This window comes from Mchenga conophoros, linkage group LG7, assembly GCF_057382185.1.
Source record: "Mchenga conophoros isolate Kocher_MC1m ecotype Shallow Benthic linkage group LG7, M_conophoros_male_GT1.1, whole genome shotgun sequence".
Taxonomy (NCBI): Eukaryota; Metazoa; Chordata; class Actinopteri; order Cichliformes; family Cichlidae; genus Mchenga; species Mchenga conophoros.
In genome coordinates, this window is record NC_140532.1 from 1423478 (window position 1) to 1448579 (window position 25102).

The 25102-nt window shown below is 42.5% G+C and overlaps 1 protein-coding gene across 3 annotated transcripts in view; it reads right to left on the bottom strand.

Annotated features, from left to right (window-relative positions):
- Positions 1-243: 243 nt before the first annotated feature.
- Positions 244-25102, bottom strand: part of gnao1a (guanine nucleotide binding protein (G protein), alpha activating activity polypeptide O, a) — a 109826-nt gene continuing 84967 nt past the window's right edge. The window contains exons 5-8 of one of the 3 annotated variants that reach the window (XM_085281439.1): positions 20634-20762; positions 18842-18971; positions 14939-15092; positions 244-3040 (exon numbers count right to left, since the gene is read on the bottom strand). In XM_085281439.1, the coding sequence (XP_085137565.1) occupies positions 2853-3040; positions 14939-15092; positions 18842-18971; positions 20634-20762 (601 nt within the window). In that variant the 3' untranslated portion in view covers positions 244-2852. Of the gene's footprint in view, positions 3041-5809; positions 5964-6436; positions 12103-14938; positions 15093-18841; positions 18972-20633; positions 20763-25102 lie in introns of those variants that run through there. The other 2 variants (XM_085281437.1, XM_085281438.1) reach the window with 2 other exon arrangements.

Below are 25102 nucleotides of genomic sequence, written 5' to 3' on the forward strand. Positions count from 1 at the left end.
CCACAATGCTGTTCAAACCTTCTCTTTACCAGGAGCAGCCAATCAAAAGGAGGGTGGCTCAAATGGAGGGGAAGTAGATAAAACAGCTTGTTTTACAGAGCGGACGACCCCAGGGTCAGCACTACAGCTCAGTGTTTGCTCAATACTGCGGCTAAATGCAGCAATCCTGGGAAAATTCATGGATCCAACAGAAAGGCACAGCTGTGGAGAGACTGAATGACTCGGAGACAAGAAGAGGTCGGCTTTTGTTTTTTCGTAGTCATGAAAACAGTGGCTTTTTAATGTAAACACTACATTCGATTGGTTTTTCCAGCACGGACATCCCACATGAAATAACAACCATTCACTAAAGAAGAGTAGAGGGAGAGAGAGAGAGAGAGAGAGAGAGAGAGAAAGCTGCACAGAAAAAAGCATTCACTGGGTAAAGAACAAAACATAAAAAATATGACGGAAACGGGAACAAAATGAGAGGAAAAAATGCTTTCTCATGTCATTATACACGGTTGTTTTCTTTTTTAAAAACTAGAAATCAAGAAGTCAATATAGAGAGATGGACGAGGGCTAACACATGAAGAGATAACAGATCTACTTATTGTGTGTGTGTGTGAGTGCGAGCAAGTGTGCATGTGAGAAACTGTGCTTTTCATTGTAGACCTGGAAGGAGTGGGTTAAACTGAAAAGAGACAGAGAAGAAGAAGAAAAGAGCATGACTTTATACAGCGTAGATGTGTGAACATGCGGCGTCCCTAACTAGCGGACGCAGCGAGAAACGTGCTCTCCCCCAAAAGTGTTTGTTTGTTTTTTTTCTTCTGAAATAATAAAAAATAGATATTGTTATAATATTATATTTAATTGTTCTGAGTCAGGCTAAAGTGAGGACACGGATCTAATGCAGGGAAACAGGCAAAACGGTAAAAGGAGAAGGGGCGGGGCACAGTTCAGAGCATTATAACAAGACGGCGGGGTCGGTCTGAGATCTTCACGGATCAGCTCGCTTTGCAAAACATCTTTTACATTTAAAAAAGGGAGATATAGAGAAAGAGATACTCTGTAGCTACAAAGCACGAGAAAAGTTTTTGGAATATTAACAGGATCATTAGGAAGGTCGTTGGCGGTACTGTGGTAATGTTCACTGGGGTCTTTATTATTGTAGTAATCAGAGTACATTTTTGTCCTTTTTCAGCTCACTTTAACACGTCGCTGTACTCTGAACCTTTCTGTTGTCAATCCTTGGAAACTTAAATTGTCACTTTTTTTCGATATATATATATATATATATATATATATATATATATATATATATATATATATATATATATATATATATATATATATATATATATATATATATATATATTTGCCTCTGCCGTGTCCCAGAAACCAACAATCTTCTCAGTTTGTTTGTTTCTGTATTTTTCTGTTTGTTTTTTTATTTTTACTTTTTTTTCTTTTTTTTAAAGTTATCTGAGCATTATTTGTGTGTACTTTTTTTTGTCTATAAGTTGTATGAATTAACTGATCTCTTTATACAAAGGCTTGAGTATCACATGCTATCTGGGCTTTAGAGGGAAAAGGAGGAGGACGGGGAGATGGGTTGGCAAAAAAAGAAGGAGCGCCCTTTAACTTTGCAAAAATAAGCCAAAAAAGAAAGAGATGGAAGAAGATGAGAGAAGTAAAGGTGTGGCATGACGAGAGAGAGAGAAAACAGACAGGTGTGTGAAGAAAGGTGATCAATCAATAAATAAATTAATAAATTAATCGACCATTATCAAACCATGGGTGAGTTTTCTTACACGGAGAATGTTAGCAGATCTAGAGGTTATAACAGTGAGAAAGTTTTAATCATAACATTGTGTAGTTGCTTCTATAAGCACAGCTATCTACAGTGCAGTACCTTTGTTACATGGCACTGATAGGACTGTTAGCACATTTCCTATTGGCTCCCACACCCGGCCGTGGCCGACGGTTTGCTAGTGGCTTAGGCCTGGAAACAGGAAGCCTTACATCCTGTCGATGAAAACCACACCTTGAGTAAAACGATCCCCAAAAAAGTGACTGACAACAAAAACAACAACAAAAACCACTTAATGTAAACAAAACACTAACATTAAAATCAGCATCGTCAGTTTTAGCAGGTCTTGAGAGTTTTGGCTGACCCGTCTAGTGCTTCTTAGTACATTTTAACATAATTCTGCAAAAACTGTTATTACATAATCACTACTACAGCAAAAAAGAAGGACAAAGTAATACACACACACACACACACACACACACACACACACACACACACACACACACACACACACACACACACACACACACACAGGGGTGTCAGGTGAGGCAAAACGTGAATAAACATCAGTGTACAGACTGATACTTGCAATAAATATACATATGATCAACAAAAACAAGAGTCATAAAAAACGTACAGGTTTGGGTTAACAACAAAAGACAACGTAAAAGAAAGGAAACGGGGAACGGAGGCTTTCATCGACTTTGTTCACAAAGTTTTCAAGGCTGCAGGGTTTCGTGTTTTCTACTAAAACAAATTTGTTTGCTTGGCAGCAAGCTCAAGAACGTCAGGAAGAGTCGGAGCAAGAAGAGAGCAGACAAGAACTAAAAACGGTATATATATATAATATATATATATATGTATGCCTATTTTTTTTAAATTATCCTCATTATTAATATGTACCTAGTTTCATTTTTCTTTCGTTTTTTCTTTAAGTAATCAGCATCGTCATCATCGTCATCATCATTTCCACAGCAGTGTCAAAGGAAGAGGAATGAGGAGGTGGGAGGACAGAGGAAGGGACAGAGGGGGGAGGAAATAACAGGGTCGGTAGGCGTGCTCAGTACAAGCCACACCCTCGGAGGTTGTTGGCGATGATAATATCGGTCACGGCGTCAAACACAACCTGGATGTTCCCTGTATCTGTGGCGCAGGTCATGTGACAGTAGATTTCCTTATTTGGAGAGCGATTCTTACTCTCGAACTGTGCTTGGATGTAAGCTGCTGCATCCTCGTAGGTGTTGGGTCCTGGAGGGAAGCAGATGTGTTACGACACAATTATTAAAACAAAAACTTCAAACAGGAAGTCTCATAAAAAAAGGACTTAACAAGTAGCTTTGGTTAGTTATCTGGATGATGATGATGATTATATATTGTTACAATGTTGCATTCTCTTATAAATACTTTGCTTCCAACTTTTTTCTACTTTTGCGTAGAGTTTAGATCACCCCTGCATGGACTGGTGGCCTGTCCGAGCTGTACAACAGCTGGAGTAACCTCCGCGATGTGAAACTGGGTCAGTGATCAAAAAGTGAACGGACGGATTTCAGGTGCTGCTGTGGCTTTGGTGAAAGTCAGGGGAGGGACAGCCAGTCACAAGAAAGCAGGTTTTGGGAGGTTGGTCTTATAGAGGTAGGAGCAAAAATGACTTATTACATGTCTGCACCTGCGTAAATGTAAGACAAACAAGTACTAAAAAATATAGAGCTGGAAATGAATAAATTAGCTGTTGCATAATCCTTCATTAGTACCTGTAGGGCTGAGTTCACACAGTCAAATACTCAGTGCTCAGGTGGGTTGTTGTTAGTAGCCTAACTGTGTTACCACCATCTCTGCATTCATCACAAAGTACACAAAATATCTGTGTTTGTATCGAACTCTAAAGCTTGGACTGTGATGCGTATGCTATATACATATATGCTACAGGAAGTTAGCCAGTGGACATTTTTGGCTGTGCAACAGTGGGAAACTCTTTAAACACTTTCTTTATGCTTCACTGATTCTGAAAATCTGCAGGTCAAAGTATTTTCAGTCTGTTGCTAGTTTCAGTTTAGTAAGAAACTTAGATATATTACTGTAAAATAAAACAAATAACTGATTCACATGGACAGCTAGCTTTGAAATCTGCTACACAGCATCCACTTCTAGTGATAGCTGACTCCACACCTTCCTTTGTGCTGCACTGAACGTCACACTTCACAGGAAATCTCACACAACTATTTAAAGCTAACTGTTTTAATGAGCTCAGACTTCAGAGGAAAGCAGCTGCATATCCTGTCGAGCAGTGAGACATTTTTGTTAGCTAATGTCAGCTCAGCAGGTGAAGCGAAGCCGAGACCTGTCGACAGAGTCGGTTTAGATGATGTGATATCTTTAGCTTCGTATGAACTTAGCAGGTAGCAGAGCTGTCATCACCACATAAAAGTCCAAATTAGTAAGTAGAAATACTATTCCTGTAACAGAGGTGGACTAGCAGTGCTAAATGCAGGCTAACTGGTCTGGTTTCCTACACACAGATGATCACATCTGTATCCTATTCATTTGACCTAATTTGAAGCACATTAGCTGTATATCAGATGCAATGATAGTTCTCCTCTAGAAGCAGGGCTGATGTACTGTACCGAGGAGTCGTTATTCAGCAATGATAGTATACATTCTAATAGGTTTGCAGATTTATTGAATCATACTCAGTCCTTCTGCTGGGCAAAGTCAGGACATGTTTGCGTGTGATGTAAAAGATATTTCTCCAAGATCTTTGGCTTGAAAAATATTTGTGGTTGTTAAAGGTTCGTAAAGTCTTCTGTTGGGAAGCTGCGAGAGCATGGGACACAGGAGGAGAGACTGACAGAAGACAGACTTACTGAGGCTGTCAAGCAAGTTAGCCGAACGTAAGTAAAGCATGAGGGACAGGAATGAAAAGGATCCACTTGGAGACCGGAAAGGAGTTTGGAGTAGGCAGGAGGCAGCTCTCACTTATTGCGGCTGACCAAGCACGACTGTCTGCTGCTTCTTATAAGCAGTCTCTTCCTTTTCTCTGTCACCACCTCGTCCGACTCTCACCTCCACACGGAGAAATCTGTAAACTCGGTTCTGCCCGTTACAGGTTCTGGGTCTCTGTGCTCTATTTATCTGACTCTCCTCTGCTCCTTCCCTGCTTTCCTTTTAAACAGTATATCTCTCTTTTCAACCTGAGCCTCTGCAGTTCTTTAAACAGTTCGTTGGCCATCTCTGCTGCAAACTGTAAACAGCAACTTTGATTTAAAGTGCTTCGAATTGTTTACAAGTCTGTGACAGTAAATGTCAGGGCTAGAAGCAGAGCCGATGTACTGTACCGAGCAGTCGTTAATCAGCATCCAGAACCTCAGGAAGGGCTTTAGAAAGCATTTAATTTCTGGGAATTACACTTAACACAGGACAGATGGTAGTCATTCATACTTTTATATCCCCTCTTCAAAATGTCTCATACAGTATTAGCCTATTTTCGGCTCCGTTACACTGATTTTCATGCAAATTTCCAAATGATTTTGTACGACACAATTTTTAAGATTAAGCTCCTTCAAATGAAGCAATTTGAAATTTGGTGAAACTTGATCTGAGCTTTCAGTTAGCTTAACATAAAGACAGGAAGAACCAACATCACAGGACTATTAAAAGATAACTTTTCAGTAAACTGATTAAACTAAATGAGGAGCTCAATTAGAGGGTTGAGTGGGTTGCAAATATACACCAACATTGTAAAGCGATTCAAAAAGCACATCTTACATCGGATGTGTAGAAATGTGTCAGCTGACGTGGGCTGAGATCACCTGATCTGCTGAGCTCGACTCTGTGGCCTGCCCGAGTTCGTGCTACGCTCTGTTTTTGCAGTTGGCTACGTTCAATGAATGAACTTTAGATGTGTCGTTCTCGTGACTATATTTCGTCCTGTAAACACTTTTAATTCAGGAAAACAAATTCCAAACGTTCCTGTTTGAGATTCCTGCCCACCACTGGAATAAACCCAAACTTTTTTCGTACCTGTGTATTCAGGGAAGCAGATGCTGAGCGGAGATTTCTTGATCTTCTCTGCAAACAAATCCTTCTTGTTGAGAAAAAGGATGATGGAGGTGTCGATGAAGAACTTGTTGTTGCAGATGGAGTCAAACAGCATCAAAGACTCATGCATGCGATTCTGCAGCGGGGAGAAGGAGGGGGGGGGGGGCAAAATAATGAGGCACGAATAAAGAGGGAAAATGGCATTAGGGGAGATTAGGGGAATGGGTGAAGGAAATAGGAGAGAGTGAGGAAACAGGTGATAGGGAGGACATGGAAAGAAGGCCAAAGTTACACGTTACCCCGACTGAGCATGTCGACACAGTCATAGACACACATTAAAACTTCATCTGGGCCTCACACTGGAACACCAACAAACTGTGACAGTATTAATTTGGCCTGCCCGGGCAGGACTCGCCCATATTTTCAAGAAAAAATTATAGTTCGTGGAGGAAAGCAAAACATATTCTGGAAAACATTTACATTCAAATCTGCTCCAAATGCACACACACACACACACACACACACACACACACACACACACACACACACACACACACACACACACACACACACACACACACAGGACCAAGAAAAATAATCACCCATATCAAGTTACTCATGTGATGCTTTATTGTCTTTATCTCATGTATAAATACAACATCCAATAAATTATGACAACAGTGAGGGAGTTACAGCAGATGCATTTTATGCACAGTGATGGATAAAATGCAGCATTCACACGCACGCGCAGGCACACGCTCATACAAACTCGCACACGCACAGATAACAGCTTAGTAGATGTGGGCGACTTGTACAGTACAGCGAGTGTTGATTGGTACCAGCATGTTGGTTGAACAGAGACTGGAAGGTTAAAGCACGGTGAGTGCAAGGACGCTGATGTGTACCGGCATAAACTCTGCGTGATGCTATCACGGGTCGTTACGGTCATGTCCCCCCAGCTCTCTGACATCTCTCCCAGCTCAGCAGCCTGAGTGCACATTACATCAGCTGGCACGGTATAGCAGGGACCGAATGTTAAAAGGTTGCAAGCAAAACCCGGTTTCTAAATCCAACGTACAAGTAAGTCAGCAAAAACAGGCCACAGGAGCTCATTTAAACCTAACACGGGAAAGATTTGGCACTTCGGTTTGGCTGCCATTGTGACATTTCAACAGCTTTTTGTGCTGCTGTGGCAATGACATGGCAAAAGGTGCTAACATTTCTTTTGTGACACCACCTGCTGCCCAGAAGTGCACCCACTGCTGTCCCCAACTCTCAAAGCTGAATAGGCCACTGATTGTGTTATCCACACAGCACAACAATGCAAACAAACGACCCACAGATGTGTCCTTCAGCGCAGCCTATAGGAATGAAGTATTTGCCATCAATATGAACTACTTGCTACTTCCTTGTCCTCCTCTTGTCCTCTCAACCTCGCCTACTGTTGCAGTTGTCTTCTGTTACTTGGGATTGGTCCTAAACCACTAATTGTGTTACAGCTCGCCTGATGCAGAAACAACGACGAGGTAATAATGTGAAGGACCGCACGTTTCCCGTCCCGAGCGCCTGCTCTGTGTCATGAAGAGACGAGACGGGACTGTAAACACTGTAGCAGAGCGCTTACACTGTTCACCTCCACCAAAAAAGAGGCTTCCACACTTTTAGTTGCGTAACAGACTGGCTTTGGTCTTTTCACCTCTCATCATGTACACCATGACTTCTACTGAACTGTTTATGAAAAAAGACGTTTCTGCTCAATTCAGTAAATTTTCTATTAGCTGCCATCTTTAGCGTATGTTCAGTAAAATCCAAGTGTTGTGTTCTGTGAATAAATTTAGGCACACACTGATCTGAGATCACTCTAACTAATTTAGTATGTCACTGACAAACAGCACGAATCCCTGTAGGTCCGTGCGGTGCCGCGGGTTAACGTTGGAGGACAAAGCTCCGATGCCGTCCTGTCACCGTCAGCCCGACGGCAGCACAAACTTAACGGTTTCCTTTCTGTGTGTTAACGGCTACCAGGAAGCGCAGCACAAGCAGCACCTTTGCAGAGCAGCAGTCGTCAGCGCCGCGTGGATGTGGAGTGACTAAACAGAAGTGTATCTGTTGCCAGGGGCAGATCTAGAAGGGTGGCATGGGGTGGCAAGTGCCACCCTAAAATGATCCCTTGCCACCCCAGTTTTGCATATGACAGTGTTGTTTATTAAAGTAAGACAGCATTAACAGTTTGAGCGTAGTTACAGTCAGCAGTGAATATAAATGCTAAAACTGAATATATTGCATAGTGTCCCCCCTGCACCAGTAACAAATGGTTCAGCCCATAGCAGGACCGGCTTTTTTCTTGTTTTCAGCAGCAAGCGATGCTCATGATTGTGCCAGAGCACATTTTGAACAACACCATGGGAATTTCAGATTTCACACAGGTGGGTGGATGTTACACTGTGGAAATGGAAGGAAGGTGAGTGTTATTAACCCTCTGTGGTCCACGGACACGCTGCACCTCCAGATCACATGACTGATGTAAGCTGACACAGCAACAAGCTGCAGCCACGCTGAGTCTCTGTTTCAGCCACATTGAAAGTTCAGACTTCAAAGTTTTTAAATTTTAATTACAGGCCAGTAAATCCAGAGTTATGATCATATATATATCAGCCACGCTTCGTTCTAAATACGGTCGTCACGTTTGTGTGTTTTAAGCGTTTTGTAAGGACAGCACGAAAACAGGAAAGGAAAAAAGCCACCTCTTTCTTATCGGTGGAAAAATGCACCATGTCGACCAATTAAAAAAAATGTCAACATGTGGGATTTGGTTGTTTAGGAAGAGGGAAAAGTTTTGGGAGTGACGGTAACAGGGCGAGCGAGACAGAGCGAGAGAGAGAGAGTTTAGATGTGGGAGATTTGTGACGTGTGGAGTGTTTACTCAGTGTGTTGTGTTGTTGTTCTGTTGTGTAGTCGTTGTTTTGTTTTGTGTGTCAGTGAGGGCACTAATGAATGTCACAGAGGCACATTTGTAAACACTGTCACAAAGTAGAAAACCAGCGGAGTGATACAGCTGCTGTTGTCGGGCCTGCAGGTTTCTCCCTGTGCTCTTCTGTCTTTTGGTCCATTTTTTACTGGCACACATCATTTGTGGAGCATCTTATTGCGACACCTGATTGTTCTCTCATTTTAGTTTTAGTAATATTTTTAAATGGTTGTACAAAATGAAAAAAACAGCAGGTGTATTGTCTGCATTTTTAGATAAATGGTTGTTTATGTTTACAAACTCTCCTTGAATCGCTACCTTATCGTGGTGGAGGGGTTTGTGTGTCACAGGGATCCCAGGGGCTATGTACTTTATGTAACTAAAGTATTTAATTATGTGGGCTACAGACAATAATTAAGTTATAGACTATTTTTATATGAAAAGCGTGCATACTTACTGCATTTGAATCATTATAGCCACATGTAACCACCTGCATATGTGTTTGAAAAAAAAAAAGGCTTTGATTTTGCCACCCCATTTGGTTTCTTTGCCACCCTAAGAAAATTTCTCTAGATGCGCCCGTGTCTGTTGCATCAGACGCACAGTTGTGCTCCTACGCGTATCACACAGAGGGAAATCATTTTGGTAAGAGATTTGGTTTTATTACGAGTGAAATGTGCGATTGCAATGATATTAACCTCTGCACTGCATAGACGGGGAGGGAAAGGATCGTGTTTGAACTCTGTACGCGATCATTCCCCAGTTTAGGAAAAAAATCCGAATTTATAGAAGAACTTTGATTTTTGGATCGATGGGATTAAGCACCGATTTCAGCCTGTCAACACTAAACGCTTTGTGTTTGGAAGGAACAGAAGCTTCATGCAAAGTGTAGCGAATGAATGAAGCTACTGAGAGTGAAAACTAAGGAGAGACTGACACAGAACGCAGAGATCGTTTTCCTTTCTGTAACAGATCAGTCCGAGGAGACGACGATGAGGCAGTTTTAGCAGTCGTGGCAGCGGCTCGCTGTGTGGCCGTGTGAACCTCTTTGGCTGGAAACTGCAGTATTATTTGGCAACTAAGGTGTTGTGACATTTTGAAGCCCCGTGAGTGTGTTTGTGTGTCTGAGGCCTGTCTGTGCTGAAAGGGTAGATAGGTGCCCTCTGGGTAATTAATCCACAGATGCTGACTCCACCGCAGCACCCATGGGCTGATGTCGTCTCTTACACAACACACACACGTTCATGAGCACGTACACCCACACACACACGCCGTGACCTTTTCTGTACTATCAACAGACACATGTAGGTAACTATATACAATCTGAAAACATGAACACACAAAATACACATCAGTGCACGGCACACAGCATGCAGGCTGAACGACAGCCTCAGGGAGCGCTCCGTTTCTAAATTTGGCACAGATGTGGTCGGATGGGCCGATGATGATGACATCTACCTGTGCTCCAAAAATGGCGGCTCTGAGCAGAAGAGGCACATCTGGTTGTTTGTGCGTGGATGGAAAAGCGGAATCAAGCGAATGCCCTTCTCATAAATAAAGATGACTCTGTTTGACGGGAAGCGCGCTCGGCTTCGTCGGCTCCATCGCGTCTCACAGACAAACACTTTCTATGTGACGATGTTAACTGTGGCTACACGGAGGAACTAATGACGTAGCTCCAGTACTGCCCTGATCTCTCTGAGCTGGGTCAGAACAGCACCCGTCACTCCTCTGTTCGCTTTATGATCGATTCCAAACAGACGTCGAGATACGAGGAGAACAGCGTGGATACAATCGTAGTCTGCGTTCACGTCCCAGAGGACGTACACATCAGTCTGTAATCTTTCAAAGCTCACCTCTGGTTTATTAAGGTGGACTGGAGGACAGCAGGCATATTGCACGGTGCAGCCTGACACAGTGGATGCAGTGCCAGTGCCCTTTAAAATCAATACTTGTGCTGAAGCTTTATCTAGGTGGAAAATGTCCGCGGGAGTCGGCACAAGCTTCTGCGACTCTTTGTTTCAATTGATTTTAAGGAGTCCCATGCAAGAAGCGAGATGAGCCTGCAGCCGGGAATGGCGTCTGCAGAGATTAACGATGACAGCGGCGTGGCTCAAGCAACAACGTCCTCTTTATGCGCTCATTTACACTATGAAATTAGATTCAATCAAAAGAGGAATCAGGAGGTTTACTGAAATCTACACGGGCCGAAAACGTTTCCTCTCAGATTAAAAGCACAGCAGTAAGATTTGGTGATATGTTCTCACAGCCCGACTCTTTAGAATGACGTGATTTCACAGCACAAACAAGCCACCAGCAGGTGTGTGTGTCTGTGGTGTCCCTGTGGACCACCCACTAGTGACCAGGGTGCACTCTGTTTTTTACTATGGGAACGTAAAAGTGGCAATCCCATTTAAATAAAACATACCAAATTCATTTTAGATTATTATTTTTATCATTTGCATTTCACAACAGTGTTGCTGTAACTCCCCCCTCAGCTTCTTAGTGGGCACAAATGCTGCTGGGAATTTAACCCCCCAAAACTCTACTACTCTGAAAATATCATACAATTATTTTCATCGACTTAATAGCTCTGAAATTTACACTTAGTACTTGAAATGCCTGCAATAAAGTCAGTTTTGATTAAAGCTTTGAATTAGCTAAACTTGACCCCCACTAAGACTAATCATACGCACGTTTGCGTCGACTTTTGGTATAAATAAGGCAGAAATTTATGATACAAAAATATGAATACACAAATTGAAATCAAAGGGAAAAAAGTAAATACATCTAGTAAACGAGTGATTCAGTACACTAGACTGTGGTCGGCTCAGCTGGTCTCTCGTTCTGCTTCTCAGCTTCGGTATTGTGCAAAATATCTGCAGCGAGAACAGATTTTAGACAGAAGGTACGCTTAAAATAACGGTTCTTAATTAGGATTGAAAAAGATAAGATGTCTCAGCCAACCAACCACCAACAACCAACCAGTTAATTCAAACTTGGCCAGTATGAGAAATGAGTACTATGACATCATGAACTCAGCTCAGACCCCACATTTGACCGGCTCTCACATACAAGTCAAACACCCAGCATCCATTGGCCAAAGTTTAACAGCATCATCAGTACAGGCCACACCCTCGGAGGTTATTGGCTATAATGACGTCAGTGACGGCGTCAAAGACGAACTGGATGTTGTTGGTGTCCGTAGCACAGGTCACGTGGGAGTACACTTCTTTCTTGGGTGACTTGTTCTTGCTCTCATATTGAGACTTGATGTATCCCAGTCCCTCTGTGTAAGTATTTAGACCTGAGGAGACACACACACACACACACACACACACACACACACACACACACACACAGAGTTAGAAAAAGCCCCCCAGTTCAATTCACTTTTATTTACACAGCGCCAAATCACAACAACAGTCGCCTCAAGGTGCTTCATCCTGTAAGGTCGACCTACAATAACACATACAGAGAAAAACCCAACAATCATGTGACCCCCTATGAGCAGCACTTTGGTGACAGTGGGGAGGAAAAACTCCCTTTTAACAGGAAGAAACCTCCAACAGAACCAGGCTCAGGGAGGGGCGGGGCCATCTGCTGTGATTGGTTTTGATCTGAACCTTTGTATCCGTGTGCTCCCCTCCATGTTTTCTGAAAACATCTCCTTTGACTCTCAGCACACATTCGGCTGAGGCGTGCTCTGTCAGCTGTTGAGCCAAGCTTCAATAAAAATGATGCACGGGCCGCGTTCTCAGACGAGGTGATTTCAGACAGATAAATGATACGTGATGGAAGCTAATATGTCCTGTTATTGCTGGCGCAGACTGCAACTTCCTGAACATTATTAATGTGTTACAGACTTCAGAATGTGACAGATACGAGGCCCTGAAGCTAAAAATAACGGAGCCGTTATTCGTACCGTGGATTGATCAATTTACCAGCACTGGCAAATCCACTGTGCAGCCTTTTAGCTCAACAGCATTATCAACTGTTCTGCCTTTACGCAAGCATTTGGCAGGTAATGCAGCTTAAATTGGTACAGTGCTTTTAGAATGAGTCAGATCTCACTGATTGGAGCAAATGTTGTTCCAAGTGTCGCTAACATCTATCTGGCTCTCAGCCATTAGCAGCACTGTGGTTCGTCTGTCTGCTTCGGTGGCAACTTCATCAGAACAGGCACAAAGTCTGCAGAGGGGTGAAGAGAGGAGGAGAAGGGGCCGAAAACAAGATTGGAATTCTAATTCTCGCTTTCTCACAGTCCCGCTGGCTCGGCCTCTTGCGTTCCCACCATCTTGCTTTGCCTGTGTTGTTATAAATTTCTCACACTCTTGCTCTCTCCGTCTCTGGCATTGCCCCCCCCCTCCCCGCCTCACATGTTGTCTTGTCTCTTGTTTCCTCTCTCACTGGAGCTCCTCTCGTGCTCCCACTAACACCCCAGCTTTTATTCCCTGTGAGTCTCTTTGTCTGTATTCAACGTTATGTTCGACTTTCATACTTTCTTAGAAATCAGCACAATTGTGACTTCAAAACTGAGAGCTACATATATGAATGGCCAGGTCTGATTCATTTCACTGTATTTTTGCTCTGCGTGAAATCTCGACATGCTTGTTTTTAATGAAAGAGTAACTTCAGCGAATGACAGCTTAAATCATCAACCACATCACCAGCTCTAATATAGGTGCAGCTGGACTGTGGTGACAAAAGAATGGACTTTTACACCATAATGCAGTTATGAAAGGGAAGTCACTTTTAGTCTGAGCAGCTAATGCTCGCAGCTGTCCACAGATCTCAGGCTCGTTTCAATAAACAGCTGGAGCAGCTGAAGAAGTTTGCCAACGTTTCTGCTCGATTGCTGCTTCGCCTAATTACAAATACGGGTGTGTGTGCGATACTTAATAGCAGCATCTGGTGCTGACAGTTTGAATGTGAAAGTGATTCACCCACAGTTTAAAAAAATAAATGGACAACAAACCTTTTCCCCTGGTCCTGATCGACACAACTATCAAACCCTGGAGGCAGAAATACTGTAGCCAGACTGTATTAACAGACCTCTCTGCACTGAATCATATCTGTTATTAACCTCTGTCTCTCTTCCACAGCATGTCTTTTATCCTGTCTTCCTTCTCTCTCCCAACCAATCACAGCAGATGGCCCCGCCCCTCCCTGAGCCTGGTTCTGCTGGAGGTTTCTTCCTGTTAAAAGGGAGTTTTTCCTTCCCACTGTCACCAAAGTGCTGCTCACAGGGGGTCATATGATTGTTGGGTTTTTCTCTGTATGTATTATTGTAGGGTCGACCTTACAGTATAAAGCGCCTTAAGGTGACTGTTGCTGTGATTTGGCGCTGTGTAAATAAAGTTGAATAGTAAACATATTTTTCCATTCCAGTGTTGACGAATGCTGTAAAGAGCCACCAAGCAACATCTAGCTGGGAACTAATGCTTCTTAAAGCCTGCAGCTCTGATGTCAAGCAGGAACACTGCTGTAGCTGCTGATGTAGTTACCTGAATGCGTACTGCATTTGTAGTATTGACTGTACCTGGCAGTGTAACCTGTGGCCTAAGCAGGAGAGGGCAGATTATGACTGAGGCCAGGCTCCACTCTTACAAGTGTGTACTGTCAATATATAGAAAGCACCATATAAAGAGTTCAAATATCGCCACACATTTGATATCTGACCTCCTTTAAAGTCGAGAGATTGATCCGAAGGTCAAAGTTTAGCTATTTAAAACATTGTTTCCTGCTGTGTAAGCAATGATGTAACCTCTGACCTTTTCTTCAAGGTCAAATTTCCATAAAATGTGTCTCATCTTTGAACCTTTTGTTTGTATCGTAACATTTAGGGAATGATGTCGGCATATGGATTTTCTAAATATCACGTTATAGTTTGCGTTCAAATATCTCGTCACCTTTGACCTCTGATCTCACTGTTCCACTTCACAGCTGCCTTTCCTTTACTGCACTGCAAACTTTTTAAACAATAAAATGAATACATAGAAAAGAACGATTCCCTTAAAAGTAAATCCTCGGTGCAGGTTTGGACTCTCGGAGGGGTTCTAGTTCTCGTTTTAGAACCCACGTTTGGCTTTTCTTAACATAAGTACACTTCATGAGATGTCACAGTGCAGGGTTGTATGTACCAGTGTACTCAGGGAAGCAGATGGACAGCGGTGACTTGCTGATCTTGCTTTCAAAGAGGTCCTTCTTGTTCAGGAAGAGGATGATGGAGGTTTCCTGAAACCACTTGTTGTTACAGATGGAATCGAACAGCTTGAGAGACTCGTGCATGCGGTTCTGCAGGAGAGACATTAGCACGAGTTAACGGGGCTGTTAAACCTCTAACCACTAACACACTGTAAAAGCACATAACGGAAACGCGGGCATATAGTATTCACCTACATGCATACACAAAGCGAAATTAAGGACACCCATATCACATGCACACAATCTTAACACAAAGAGGAATTAAAATTGAATCTAAGAACAGAAGTCCTAGAAGTTCCTCTTGGAAAGTGACACGTATATCTGGGTATGTGTATTTGTATCAGCGTATCAGTAATCAACATTATTAGTAATCTAAATAGCAAAGCCATGCTCTTTTAGCCAGTTAGCTTCTATTACACTGAGCAACTAAGCACAAGCACCCACTCTGGGCCCTGCAGAGTGAGGCTTTCAGGAGGAGGAGGTGACTGCACGGGCTGGCAGCATGTATTTGAGGAAAAAGCTGCAGTGACAGTTTGTGGAGGTAATGAAGTGTAAAGGCAGAGAGGAGGAGGAAGAGGAGGCTCAAGTTATTACTGCACTTTGAAACTAAAAGCTTTGCAAGTGTTTTCTGACTATATTTATCTTCTCGGCCAAACAGGAACAATGCATGTGCTTCATAAATGAATAATTAGTATCCACTGTTTGGTTGGCTACTAAAATAAGTAGAAGATGAAACAAAACTGAGGCCTGGATTATTTGTTCATAACAAACCCGTTCATGCTACAGTGAAATTGATTCAGAGACAGAGTTGAAAGCAGTTTCTCTCCAGTTTGATTTCTTTCCTGCTTAGATCAGGACAGGGGAGCAAAAGCAGCTGATTGGATTAGGGAAAAACAGATCTATAGAAAATTAGGAAATTAAGAAGAGCTTTAAAAAGTTACCAGGAAGAAAGAGAGAGGAGAAAGCCAGACAACATTTTTGGATTGAGCGGCTCACAGACACAAAGAGGCGCTGCTTTCAACTCTCAGAGTGTGCGTACACCTATCGGGGTGGTTTCATACCTGTCTGTGGGTGGAGCTTCTGTAGAAGATCTGACTGCTGATTGGTTAGAGAAGACAGTCGATGGCAACAGTGACAGGAGGAGTGGAAGTAGCCAGAGATGCTGCAGGGCGGAGCTTAGAGCAGGAACAGAAAATGCAAGGGACCCCGTCGCCCCAACCCAAGTCCCACTTCCTTTTTAACCCCCCGTCCTCTATCCCACATACACACACATGCATCCCAAGTGCTAAAAGGAAAGTGTTTAGGCAGGAAGACAGTATCCACATACAGCAGTCGTGTCGTCAAAGGGTGGGGGGATACGCCTGTGTTCGTTAGAGCGCTCCAACAGAAATGAGGAGGTGACACAGAAAAAACACAATGCCAGAGCTGCTGGAGTAGACGCAATAGAACAACAAAGCAACAGCACTGAGTGTAGCGTGAGCCGTGTCGATGTCTCTCTAACACACTGATGCTTTTTAAAAGGTCAGAAAGCCGGCGAGCGGCTCTTTCAGCTCTTCTCTGTTCTCCGAAACAGCCCACGAATAAATCTCGGCTATAAGAAGTTTTCCTGTTCTACCAATGGCAGCATATCTGCAAGTGCTGAAAGGCTTTAAGAAACATTCACTCAAGCAGTATCTTTGAAGCTGTAACTCACACGTGTCATCTCTTGTTTAAACAGAAGTGTTATAAATGTCATGTGTGTGGGTGATTATGGGATGTATAATGTCAAGGAGTTCATAACAGTGAAATGTGAATGAACCTATTTTGTTTTTTGCCACCATTATTTATTAATACATAATAATAATAATACTGATAATAACAACACATTGATATAATGTAACAGTTTCTTCCCAAAAGCCACCCTGAGCTCACACGTGACGACACAGCTCCACCCCCCAATCCAAGGACTTCCCTCTGTACATAAACTACCGTCAATACTGTGCAATAACCCACACTGTAAATATATAACACTTTTATTTGTATATTTGCACACTAACTGTGGATCTCACTGTACATGTGTATAGTGACATTAAAAGACTGAGTCGTGTGACTTTGGCGATCTCTAGTATTCTGGGAGTTCTTGGGAAAACTATTTCAAACGTCATTAAACACAGTTAAATGCAGGCACGGAGCATGTCGTCATGCAGCATGAAACAGCCTTCGAACCAAGTCAGCAGACAGAGCAGTGAGGGCTGCAGACGCACGATCTCGGTCTGATAGGGAAAAGAAAAATCTCCCGTCCAGCAATAATGGGAAATATTGCCATGCTAATTAAATCCACAGCCTATCAGCGACTTTGATGAACTGCCCAGAAGGGATATGCAGTATGTATCACTCCCATTACTGCCGGGTCGGGGGGGGGGTATCTTTACCATTCGACTGTGTAACATCCTCACTGTGCCCATATGGACGCATCTGCTAGTAAAACTGGCAGAGGATGCAGCAGCTCGTTGAAAACTGTTTGGTTCAACAATATTAGTGTTGATTTGAGAATTACGTCAGTCAGATTGCAAAAACAAAAACACTCCAGCTCATGTTGTCTGAACATATGAGCGTGTTTACTGCTGGATGCCTGGATCTGTCTTGTTGTGTCTTGGGATTTTCAGCTGTCACATCACGTCTCTCGTTCATGACCTTAGCAATACTGTAAATTTCTGTCAAGCGATCATTAAGTACGACACTTTTGATTGAAACTCCTGTGGCACTGGTGCAGAGGTAACAGAGGCAGCCTTTCACGCTCTTTCACGGTTTCTACGTCAACAAATCAGAATCACTAGCTCGTCGTTGAAAAAGGTCCAGGCTGTTTCTTTCGGTGGGATTTTGCTTCTTCCACACAGGTTTGTAAAGACAAATGCACGACTGTGAAACAGCAAGCTCAAAGCTACGCCTGTTTACAACTGCACCGCTATTTATATGGAGGCACAGAAACAACAGATTTTAAATGCAAGCGGCAAAAACAGGACGAAGCTATTTGTGAGCACATTTTGTGGTGGATATTTCCTCTCCTCCAGCGCCCGTCTTCTGGTGCTCCCAGCTCAGAGGGAAGCTTGATGACAGCTGCATAAATAGATGAGCACCTGAACACATTTCGACTTCCTGGAATTCTCCCAGGATTCACTCTATGCTTATAAATAGCAGCGAGTGCTGTGCATTCAAATCAGCTTATTTGTTTTAGGTTACGCGATATAATCGTTAGGGATCCTCTGTGGTTAATGTCACCGCTTCTTTCTTCTCTGCAGTGACGACACTTCACCCGTCCCGGACTCTACAGCCGCCGTGTTGAATCATGTGGAACATTCGCTGTGTCCAAGTTAGAAATTTGTTTATTGTGCGTTGCAGGGAAGAATAATTTGCATGGAGAAAAATAACTCGCATGTACCTTTGCATTCAGTTACAACCTTTGTAAACAAAAAGTCTGAAAACTATTTTCCGTGGGGACTTCAGCGTCCTCACGTATTCTGCAGCAGGAAGTGAGTAAAAGCCCAGAGGATAATTCCACAGAAGTTCACTGTGTAGCACGACGTGTGGTTTACCACAGAGTCAGTCTGTGGGTCCTAATGGGACTGCATTAGGTATTTATATATAACCCTTTCAGATGTGCACGGCTTGATTTCTTCAGACATTTCTCTCCAGCCCTGTCACAAGCTTTGTGTCCGCTTACATGTGACAAACATAGATCTATCTTTACACTGGCTGCTTGTCGTGTGTGCCGTGACCTTTGTTTTCCTAAATCCAGAATGCATAAACGTGGGACGGATTCACTGGAGAGAGAGAGCACAGCTGTGAACACGTGTCCTTACCGTGGTCTCGTCCTCATGCAGCACCTGGTCATATCCGCTGAGCGCCACACAGAAAATAATGGCTGTGACATCCTCAAAACAATGAATCCACTTCTTCCTCTCTGACCTTTGACCTCCCACATCAAACAGCCTGATGGACACAAGAGACAAACACGGGAAACAAGATCAGATTTTTTAACACAAACATAATTGAAATCGTCAATTATTACATTTGTACAAAATAGAAATAATAAATTAAATTCAGTCAAGTCAAATTAGAAAGTGATTCAATTTGAAGCTCATTTCGAAGCCTGATTCAATTTGAGAACGACTTCTTAGCAGACGTCCAAACTGACGGAGATCCGGGGAGTAAAGCAGCTTTCAGTCCGTGGGTATAACACAGTCCTAATAACAGGTTTACGTCCACACAGAAGGACTCTGGCCTCGCTCCTGGACCTGAAGGTGCTCTGAGGATGTCTGATATTAACAGCGTCCCGAGCGCCGTCACAAAGATCTTCTTGGATTTCCTTCTTTTCTCCTCAGAATCTGATTTTTGAAACAGTTTGTGGTTTAAAGAAACACAGAAACAGTTTTTATGCTGACATCATTTCCTTATACTGTTATCACCGATGATGATCTGACATGTGACTTTCACTTATTTACGCTCTTCAGATAAACAAAGGAGCTCTTATATTTGCTGTCAGAAGGTTGCTATTAGGATTTCCTCTGCATGAGCGAGGACAGTGCCTCTGCGTATGCACACTGTACCTGCTGACTGCGGCGTGTACAGATCAGGGTGTTAGCCTGACGCTAAATCCTATCAGGGTTTTATCACAGTGAGAGAAATGGAGCTTCAGAGTATCTGGATTTGTTTCTCCCGTCTCTCCTCTGCAGCGACAGTTTTCCGGATCGATTACCACAGACACGTGGCAATTTCTGACGTCAGGTTTGATTTTCTGAGGACTGCACTAAAGCTGAAACTGTTGAGGTAGCTCAACATCTGTCACAAGTATACAAAAACACACACTAACCAAAAAACAGGAGTGTGCTGCACTGAAAGTAAGTCAGCTGATGTTGCAAATGACCAGATTCAGATGTGCAATTTTAGAAAAGAACATAACAACCACCCTAAAGGACTTAATCCACAGTGAGATGAAGTCAGTCAAGTCTGTGATGGGTATAATGGTAGGTAGGTTCATGGGTTACACCCAGGAGAGGAACACTGTAGCCTCCCACACACTGCCTGACTGCTAGTAATAGCAACTGAGCTGACAATATTTAGGCTTCTTCAACAAAGCACACCCAGCACAACTCCTACACAACGGTGAGAGTGACAGCAGAACGAACTGCACAAGATAACCCAAGCAAAAGAAGGAGGAAAAGCAAAACAAGCATTAGCTGCCAAACGTGATGTGCATCCATCCAGAAAAATAATTGGTGTCTATGCTACACGTATTAACCCCTCTGCTGTCTTCAGTTAGGACATGAATGTGTGCTTATACCTGCACACATCCACAGAAGTAGGGCGGAAAATGAGCGATTAGATTAGACGCCAGAACAGGACTCGCCCCTTCTCTTTCCCATAATGCCTCTCCTCTCTGTCATCATTCCCACGGCTCCTTGTTCTAATTGAATCAGAGCTCATTTAAAAGGAAGGGAATCATAAATATAGACACTTGTTTAAAGCATTTAATCTCATTAATTACAGGCTGGAGTTCCTACTGTACGCTTGGCTAGAGGAGCAGTAAGAGGCACCGCTGAGAGTGAAGCACCGAGCGCACACATCGGGGCAGCAGTCGCTTTGGATACTGACCTGAAATGAAGGTTTTTGAAGGTAAAGTGTGTCTCAACGATGCCTGTGGTCTTCACTCGGGTCCTCAGGATGTCCTGCTCTGTGGGCTGGTAGTCCGCCGCACCAATTCGATCTAGGCTGTCTAGATAGCTGCACACAGACACACAAAACTCAGAATCTGACACAACAACTGTTTGTGTACCCATACAACAACTGCAGGAAAATACCACGTGTAAATGAGGTCCAAAAACATCACAAATTTCCCTGAAGTGTCCTTTACATCCACCAGGAGCTCATGTAAGTGGCTCAATGTTGATGACTGCATTGACAGAGATGTGAATGGATTTGTGGTGCTATGGCCTACTTTCAATTTAAGTGTGAATTTGTGTTGCATAATGAGCACAATCTGACACCCACCCACCCACCACTGTAGATCTGCAAATATCTGAGCTAATTCCAGGTGCTTCTGTTCTTTCCCTGCTCCTTCTATGGGAAGTGAGCCTCAAATCAGCACTGTAGCAACAGCAATGTGTCACATGGTTCAATATCTCATTGTAGAAATCTATTTTAGTGGCTCAGAAATGTTGATTAAATTTTGGTTTACTGGATAACAGCAAACTTCTCGCTGCTACACATTAGAAGAATAACGTCTGTCTGAAATACAAAGTTACCACATGGAGCAGCCACTTGGTAACAAGTGAGGAAGGGGAATGGGAGGATTCACTTATGTAACGGAATATCCCTGGAAGAGGGCCTTTATTTTTTAATGTGCACGTATAAATCAAATAATCGTGAACAGCAGAATCCAGAGAATCGTTCTCTCAGTCACTCGAGCTCTCACACTATCTACTGTAGCACACAGCTAAGGGCGACAGAAGGAAGAGCTACAGTTATGTTAGAGTCACTTTGTGATTGTTAGGCTTGCCTTCCTCTTTAACACCTGAATACTGCTCTGGTTCCAGCTAATGTGCACCTTGGAAGGTTTAATCCCTCATTTTTTCCTTTCTTGTTTATTCCCTTCTTTAAATTAAGGTCAATCTCACCATCGGGGCGAAGGACACAGACAGTAAGTAACATTTACAAAGGTTATAAAAGTGTTCATGAAGCACCTTCCATAGACGAGTGGTCACAAAGTGCTGGACACAAATAAAGTAAAATAAATAAGAAAATTAAAAGCCATAAACAAGATGCATAATAAATTAAAATCAGTAAAAGTATCAACTGAAAACCAAGTTTAAAGTCCACAGAGTCATCTGAATGTAACTGTAATAGCCCAAAGCCTTGGTGCCACAGATGCATATCTTTAATCTAGAAACTGTTCAAAGTGTTGTTTCAGAGCCGTTAGGAGGATCATTAGTTACTTTTAAAAGACAAAAGCTAGAGAGATGACGAGAAAAAGAAATGGATGGTACACTGTCACAGCTTCAGCGATAAGAACAACTGATTACAGAGAAAGGAATCTGAATTATATTGTGATTAAAATGTGAAAGCTGTAAGGAGGACACAAGAAGACTGGATATTTTTATCCTGAGCAAAGATGAAAGTGTGAACAGCTGAGCCTCGATTTATTTCTGAAACTGAAAACAAACAAGCACCACATCCTGAAGATGTGCGCACCATGTTTCTACACAGCATCCGTTGACTGGATTAGTGACTTGGTGTTAAAGCATGTTTCAATTCACAAAATGAAAGGATGCTAATTAGATTACAAGGCAGTCAGTCAAACAAACCAGAGCACTTCATTACAAAGCAATCCAAAGCAGATCAATTATGCCGAGTGGTTCATGCAATTTGTGTGAACCACTCGGTATTTCAAACTGAAAAGTCACAAACATTTTGCAAAGAAACAGCAGATTTCCAAAACCTAGCACGTGGGAAATGTAAATAATGAGCCCAAAGAACTGCGAGGAGCTTAGAAGGTTTACTAAGAAAGAAGGGTTAGGGTTAGGGTTAGGTTATTTGCCATTCGTGACCTTCAGGAGGTCTGACCCTCTCTAACAAGAACACGTCCGCTCCTCCTGTTGGTTGTTTCCATTCTGCTGTTAGGCTTCACAGAAACACCTTTTCACACGAACTCACACTAACACAAATGCCATTATATAATGTGCAGAGCTGCAGTCCCACAAAGGTCTCAAACACACAGTAATGTCAACTACATATCACCTTCGGACAGGCAGATGACTTTTTGTAACCTGTGTTAGGCTGTTTTTAGCAGACATACTTCTTGGTACGCTAGGTCAATGAACACCGACCTCAGGAGTACATACAACATTATGGCTTATCACTAAAAGAATGCTTGACCAAAAGCAACTTTCAACAGACTTGATGCTGATCTGCCACGTCATTGGGCTTTGGCTACTAACTAATGTGTAGCTGAGTAGCTAGCTAATCTAGCAAACCAGACATGATAAGCCCAGCAGATGTTTGTAGGCGTAGCTTCTATAGAGTTATATTTTACTAAGGGGGGAAATACAGGGTCACTGTTTATTAAATTTCCAGTAAAGTGTTTAATAATTACAACAGTGGTTAACTTAATTAGTGCTGTGCCAAGGAACAATGATCTCTGACACGGTCAGACTGATCGCTAACTGCTAACTGCTCGGCAATCAAGCTGATTTCTACTTTATGTTCCCGTCCAGGCTGGAAAACTACACTGTAAAAAAAAATCCTAAAAAAACAGTAATTTTCCGGCAGCTGGGGCACCAAAATAATACGATAAAATCACAGAAAATAACTTTCCCATGAAAATACGGTTATTTTCAGTAATGACAATACAGTTTGTTGCCCTAATTTTACATGGGATTTTGCCTTTTTCAAGTGCTTTTAAACATTAAATTAGGAACAATTTTATGTGATTAAACAATGAAATTACCTATAAAAAAGGTCAATGAATGCAGCACTATGAATAATAATACTTAAATGTACAGAAATATACAGTTAACAGTCGGTCAGTGCATTTAAAACTCAGGAGAGCATGGTACTAGCTTCCTCTCAGAGAGCAGCACGGCTCTTCCCGAAAACCCTTAGTGTCTAAATGCATTTAAAATTGAGGGTAGGGCACCAGCGCCAGAGGTGGTTTGGAGTACACCGCGATTTTTTGTTTTTATGGGCCGATGGATCTTTTTTTTTTTTTTTTTATATTATATAGGGTATATATAATGAAAGGTGTTGGATTGGCCAATTGGTCATGATTGACTCTGGGCTGGACCAATTACAGCTGAGGAGGCTGGATGCACCCTCCCCCTTGTTTAGCAATCACGTGATTTTTGCGCATTGCATGCTGGGAACTCGTGGCAAAACAATCCAAGTACCTGCATCAAATGCAAGCATTTGCAGCACCGCAAAACGTTCATTCTCCGGTTCCAATACCTTCTTGTTTTTTCTTTGCCGCAAAAAAAGGAATGTACAAAACAAAAGGAGAACAATGCCGGTCCGTACAAAGACAGACTCGACGAAAAGACAAAGAAAAGATACGAGGAAAAAATCAAAGGAGTGATAGGGTCAGACCCTTACGAGCACACAGAGTGGACAAAAGACGTTAGTGTGCTGCCCAACTTTCACCACGCTCATATTTATAATTATACGGTTCTTGGAGTGAGTGCATACACTCATGAAGTTTAGTAACTTCAGGTCACTGCAACAAGCCCAGGTACAGTTTACCGACGGATGGGTGCAGGACCTTGAAATGCACCGTGTAGAACGAAAGACCATCGTACGAACAAAGGTAAGTTTACCAGTCTCACAAATCGTCGTCATAAATACACATTCCTTAACCGTTTATTAATATAACCTTTGAGCTCAACGGTAATTAATTAGTAGTAGAAATAATTTCTGGTACGCATTACAGAAATGTAGCAGTGACAATAATATTGTATGCTGTAATCGTACTGGACAATTAGTGATACAAAACAACTGTTTTATCCTGTGAATAAAAGCATATGTTTTTGTCAGTGTACCATAATAACAGAAGCGAAACGCAATATTGTGTCAGGACAATTCACTATTTATGCACAATAAACAAAGGAGCATAGCGCGACAATTTCTGTTCAGCGCCAGACTTGCTTGTAACCTATATCACCAATTATGTTATGAAAATGACGCATTAACTACAACAGCAGACTGACCTTTGTGGGAATGCTTGGAGCAGACTAACATGTGAGCTGGAGTGTTCTGCGACGTTATATTTGGTATATCCAGACCATCCGTCGGCTCTTACTTCGGAAACATGGCTTAAAAAATTTCTCTTCAACAACGTAATCCGATAAAAAAAAAAACAAACACTCTCTTTACCCGTCGGCTTCCCGTGGCTGTCATGCGACCGGCTATTGCAGTTAATAATACAACAGCTTCTTGACATTTTTTGGGTTTCTTTTTATCGCTGTGTAACTGAGTTCAATTGAAAGCCTGTGTGCGCTACTACCTCTTGCCACGAGTTCCCAGAATCCTTTGCGGTTTTACCCCTGAATGACGTCACATTTTCAATCTTTATC